Source organism: Chionomys nivalis, chromosome 20 (genome assembly GCF_950005125.1).
Source record: "Chionomys nivalis chromosome 20, mChiNiv1.1, whole genome shotgun sequence".
Lineage (NCBI taxonomy): Eukaryota > Metazoa > Chordata > Mammalia > Rodentia > Cricetidae > Chionomys > Chionomys nivalis.
The window spans coordinates 15,608,674-15,614,619 of record NC_080105.1 but is presented as its reverse complement, the minus strand read 5'-3'; the positions used below and the strand labels follow the sequence as shown (position 1 = coordinate 15,614,619).

Here is a 5,946-nt window from a genome sequence, read left to right as displayed (position 1 = left end):
GGTGTTGGTCCACAGCTCAGGGCCTAGTGTTTGCCTAGAGCATTAAACTTCGAAGTTGGACTCTACCCAGCACCACCCAATCAGCCTTCAGTCCAAACCCCAGCCTCCTAGGAATGCTGGTGCATGCTCACCCTCCAGGCTGCAGCCGTCCCCAGCACCTGTGTCAGGTGGCTCACACTGCCTGCTCTACATCCAGGTCAGGGAATCTGACAGCCGCTTCTGTCCTAGCACATGCAGGCACTTAAACACAGACACACACACGCGGAAATCAAAAGAAATCTTTTGTAACAAAAGAAATCCACAGGGAATTAGGCATGGTGTCTCAGTAATCCCAGTGCCCAGGAAGCTAAAGGACTGCTGTCGATCTGAGGAAGACCCTGTCTCAAAAACATCCTAACAAATCATCTGCTAGCCCAGCCTGTTCCCAGGCCTGTAATGTCAAAGTGCGGAGAGTCCAGAAGCTGGCATCCTTCTCCACTGTAGAGTCAGAGGACAGCTTGCAACAACAGAAGACGCTAATTGGTGCTAAAATGGGACTTTTTCACCTCTGCCCAGCTCCTGACAACCAAGCTGGAGAGACAGCCTTTGGAGCAAAGAAAGAGCTGGAGAATTGGGCCTTAGAGGCAAAGAAAAAAATGCAGAACACCCATGTGCATGAGTATAACTACTCAAGGCCTCAGCAGGAGTGCTCAGCGGGCATTTACTGCATGAGGAATAGCACATATTTCTACTTTTATGTGTGTAAGTGTTTTGCCTGCATCTTGTATATGTATGAATGCACTTAGGAATGTCTAATCCCTACAGTGGCCAGAAGAGGGCATCTGATTCCCTGGTACTAGAATAGATTTCTGGAAATCAAAGTTTAGGGAGAGAACCAACTCCAGCAAGTTCTCCTGTGGCCTACACTTGACTGTCACGGCACAGGGCCCACCCATAAACACACACATAAATGTAATTTTAATGAAAGGAGACTTCTGGAACCTAGTGACAGCTCAGTTGGTAGATAGCCTGCTTGCCTAGTAAGCATGAGACCCTGGGCTCTCTCCACAGTGCCTACAGCTCAGGATGGTAGCACAGGCCTATAATCCCAGTACTCGGGAGAGGGGACCAGGAAGTGCAAAAATCCACTAATCCACCCTTAACCCCCCAAAGCAAGAAACCAGATTCTCCTAATTCTGCTTCCTAAGGACAGAAATGAGCCATGAGCCACCAAGCCTGGACATTTAAGAATTACGTAGAGGGGAGATGGAGAGATAGCTCAGCAGTTTGGAGCACTAGGGCTGCTCTCCTGAGTTCAATTCCCACCACCCTCATGGTGGCTGATAATCATCTATAGTGGGATCTGATTTCTTCTGGCATGAAGGCGTACATGCAGATAGAGAACTCATATACATAGAAACAAAGGAATATTTTAAAAAGAAAATTAAGTAAAAAGTATGAGAAGGCAAGAGTAATAAGTATAAACCCTGAGGATGGAGTCATTTTCCTTTTATTAAAATTTAATGGATAAAATCAGTACATTCATGGGAACCTTGTCACATTTCAACATGTAGTGTCCAACTATCAGGTGACAACTACCTTTTCAACAGTTTGCCTCCCCTTCTGGTGACAACATCTCAGATTCTCACCCAGCATTTTCCTCCTCTCCCTTGTTTCCCTCCTCTACCATGAACCAGTCAGGGCCTGAGAAGGCTCACAGGGTAAAAGTGCTTCCCATTGCAAACCTGATGACCTCAGTGCTGAATGCAATCCCAGGCCATGTAATGGAGGAAAAGGAGTGACCGCCACACCCTCAAGTGTAGTCAGTCTGTATGCCTATCTGTGTCTACCTGTCTCTGTGTCTGTTACATATACAAACACACAAATTTTTAAAAATTGGTTAAAACGTGCACAAAAAATATAGATAACCAGAGACATTAGCCTGCAGTCCCGGCTACTGGGGAAGGAGTGTGAAGGGTGAGAATAACAAACTCAAGGGTAGCCTGGACACCCTGACAAGACAAGATAAAATGGGGTCGATGCTGTGAGGTCAGTGCGGATCACCTGCACAGAAGCTCTAGGACCTGGACCCAATCCCTAGTGCTGGATCTGGAAGACAAGGGGAGAAGAAAAGGGAGGGAAGGAGGGAAGAATGGAGCCAGGGAAATGGAGGGAGGGAGGCTAACACTGATGATCTGATTACTAAAATGAAAACTTGGGAACAGTTTTAAATGTTTTAGAATTCTGCAATTGTTAATGCAGTTCCTTCTGAATATTTTGAGAGTTTCTGAGATTCTAAGGAAACTGGGGCATCTTCAAGTACAAATTTGAAAGGCTGGGTAGTTGTGACTCAGGGTAGCTGAGCAGGAATCCAAGGTCAGCCTAGGCTTGTACCAAGTTTGAGGCCATCCTAGACTGCATAAGACCCTCTCAGATATAAAATAAATATATTCTTAAAACTCCCATCCAGCTGAGGTGCGGTGGGCCTGTGATACAGGGCTGTGATTCGAGCCACTTAGCTGTGCTGAGCCAGAAGAGGCTGCAGAATTAGTTAAGGCTAGCCTGGATTGACTCCCCAGGACAGTCTCAAAGATGACAAGGATGTGTCTGGCACAGTGGTCCATCATTTTCTAGGCAAAGGGTTTAATAACAAAACTTCTTTCAGATGGAAGACATAGAAATTAAAAACTACATCTGTTGCTCAATCCATGGCTGTAACCCAAGGTACAGGAAGCTAAGATAGGCATGCTGACAGGGGTCGGCCTGGACAGCCTTGCAAGTTCCAGGCCCATTCTGGGTGACACAGAACTTGCCTTGAAAAAAGATAAATGAATAAAAGAGAATGTGGGTACAGCACTCACACGCATAATGCTATCAATGATGTCTAGTCTTGTCCTCAGCTGTACAACCTTGGGGATCACCTGGGATGGGAACAAGGGAGTATGGAGCCTGAACTAAATGTCAGGGTTAAGACCACCTGTGGGTTTTCGCCCACCATCTGAGGCAGAACACAGCCTAAGAGGTTCTGAATGAAGTCTCAGGTAGAAATAAGGGCAAACAGGCTCAGTGAAAGCCTCCCTGAAAGTATGGATGTGAGATTTCTCAGGCATGCTATAGAAGGAGACCTCTCCCAGCTCATAGTCCAGGAAAATGCCAATGGTTCTGGGTGTTGTGACCTTCAGCTTCGAGTTTGGATCAGCAGGTCCTGAGACCACAAAGCAGTCACCCTGCCAGAGGATCCTCCAGCATTTCTCAGGGGCAGAGGAGGACCACCTTGCCCCAGGGGACAGATTGGCTTTGCAGATACCAATAGCCCATTCAGGCTTCTTTCCCACCTTCACCTCCCAGTAATGTCTCCCTGAATTAAAATTTGGAATCCCCAACACAACACGACTCTTGGAAAACCTTTTTGAAGAACGTGGAAGACCTTGTTTTTTCTTTAACAATGTGACACATTTTCTATCCTCAGACACAAGCAGGTTTGAATGGGCTGTTTCTGGGTCTAGAGTTACCTGAACTGTAAATTGCTGTATAAGTTTCTGTAGAGCTGAATACTGAGGAGGAAAGTTGCAGGCTTCTCTTCCTATCTGAGCTGGGACAATGTCTGGGGTATAAAGACTCAGAAATTTCTGGTAGAAACCCTTGACTCTCGACAGCATTTCTACATCCGAGAGCTGCCTGTTCTTCTCCGCATGGCTCCTGAGACTGTTGGCTGTGGAAATACAGTGTTTAAATGCTGCTATGTTTTCGCTCAGTTTCTGCTTGAGATCCTTCTCCTCATCCTTTAACCTGGAGAAAGCTTTCCGCTGTTCTCCATCTAAAAACCGGCTGAGCCTCTCAAATTCAGAAGTCAGTTCTTGCTTCTGGGCTTCTGTGTTCTTTCTCAAGGCCCTGATTCTTTCACTTTGAAGGTCTTTTAAGTCTTGAATGTCTTTTATCTTCTTCTTGATGGACTTAATAAAACCACAAAACTTTTTGCTGTTCTGAGAGGCAGCCTGTACAATGGAGGTCACCTGATGGCTGTTGTGGTTCCCAGGCCCGATGCACTGGTCACACAGCAGCTGCAGGTCATCCTCACAGAAGAAGGTCAGAACCTGGTTGTGCTGCTCACAGCTAGTGCTGTTCTCCTGACTGTTGTTCCTGTTCGTCTCGCTGTGGTGCTGCTGGGCCATTTCAACCATGCTCCCAACCTGGACATTGGATGTGAGATTCCTCACTTGACATGACTGTCGACAGATAGGACAGGAGAACCCGCCATGTGTATCTGCACAGAAGGATGTGAGGCAGGATTGACAGAAGTTGTGTCCGCATTCTGTGGTGACTGGGTCTTGCAGGTCATCCAGACAGATGTCACATTTGGTCTGTGCCTGGAGTTTGGTCAATTTCGATGCCTGTGGCATCAGGCTGGAAATAAAGGTCTGGACCCGGGTGGGCTTTCTTCTGACACTTGGCTCTGGGGTGCCCTGCAGGGACAAGCTGACTCAAATGTCCTGCAGTTCCCTCCTTGAAACAGCTGTCACCCCACTGTTATCGCCTGGGTTACCCTAAAGTGTTGGAAGCCTTGGGTCCTTTGTGGTTTTAGCCTCTAATTCCAGCTTCCAACGAGGTCCTTGGCATGGGCTTGCAGCCCGTGACAGCTCAAGTGGACAGCTGCTCTTCTGGTCTCTGGCAGCTCACAGTTGCTTTGAGTAGAAAGAAATTCCTTTAAAAGAATAAAAGTAATACTAGGTTACTTCAGATGGTCCCAGGTCCCACTCAGTACCTGGCTCCCTCTAAACTCTGATGTCACACATCCCAGTCATTCCCAAGCCTGGAACACTGAGCCCTTCCTCCTCTGCCCATGTGGCCACACAGCCCACGTGTTCACCAGTCTCCTGCAACCCATGGGAAGGGCAGAGCCCTGGGTGTAGACTGATAATAAACAAGAGGTGGCACTGCCTTGATGAAATCTCCTGTAACCCATGATCCTCTCTGCTTCCCAAGTGCTGACATGACAGGGCTGAGACCACAGAAGTCCTGATGGAAATCACACTCAGGGCCTCAAGCAGGCTAAGCAGGTGCTCTACACACTGAGCTTTGTCCCTAGGCCATGCTTTTCATTGCTTCGCTTTGATGTTATTGTTTTGATATGGATGTTTGTTTGTTTGTTTTCTTTTTCCAGACAAGTTTTCACTCTATAGCTCAACTGGCCTAAAATTCACCACGTAGGTCACACTGACCTCCAATTCACAAACCTCTGCCTCCAGGTGCTGGACATAAAGGCTTGTGTTCACTTTGGATCTTTTAATACAGTCTCTACAATACCAGGGTGGCTGGGACTCCCCGTGGCACATTCAGCCTGGGCTTGCCTTGAAATGGAAACAATGCTGTTTGTTTCAGCCTCCTAAATGCAGGGATTACAGCCAAGTAGCACAGGGTAGGCCGGTTGTTTTATGTGACAGCTAGGAAGCAGCTACATCCCAACCACCAGCCAAACTCTTGGAATCAGGTAAATAAGGACAATCTTGCTCTAAACTTTCACCTCTCTCTGCCTTCTAAAAAGATATACCACATTTGGTTTTCATTTTTACAATTAAATGTACCACAGAAGACCTTAGGAAGTAAAAACCCAGAACACAGATAACCTTAGTGTGCAAGCAAATGAAATAAAAGTAACCCCTGCAGGGCGATGAGACACATTTTTAATGTTAGGTAACAGTGGAGACAAACTCATCCTAATCAAGGTCCTCTTCCAAAATACAGAGGAATCTGAGGCCAGTCTGTCTCAAAACACAAGCTGCTCAAGGGAAAAGGTGCTTGCTGTCAAGCCTGATGACCTGAGTTTGGACCCAGAGACCATATTTTGTCCTGTGACCAACACACACCCTGGTACAAGGGCACATTTAAACATGCTTGGTAAATAAATGTTACTAAAAATTTATGAAACTGAACAAGCAAGCCTACAAAAATTTTCAGTGTTCACTCTTT

General features: G+C 46.6%; 1 protein-coding gene across 1 annotated transcript; it reads right to left on the bottom strand.

The window, feature by feature from the left end:
* Positions 1-2,735: 2,735 nt before the first annotated feature.
* Positions 2,736-4,379, bottom strand: LOC130863011 (tripartite motif-containing protein 75-like). The gene has a single exon (XM_057752876.1). It carries the CDS (start codon positions 4,377-4,379, stop codon positions 2,934-2,936), a length of 1,446 nt encoding a protein of 481 aa, XP_057608859.1. The 3' UTR covers positions 2,736-2,933.
* Positions 4,380-5,946: the final 1,567 nt, after the last annotated feature.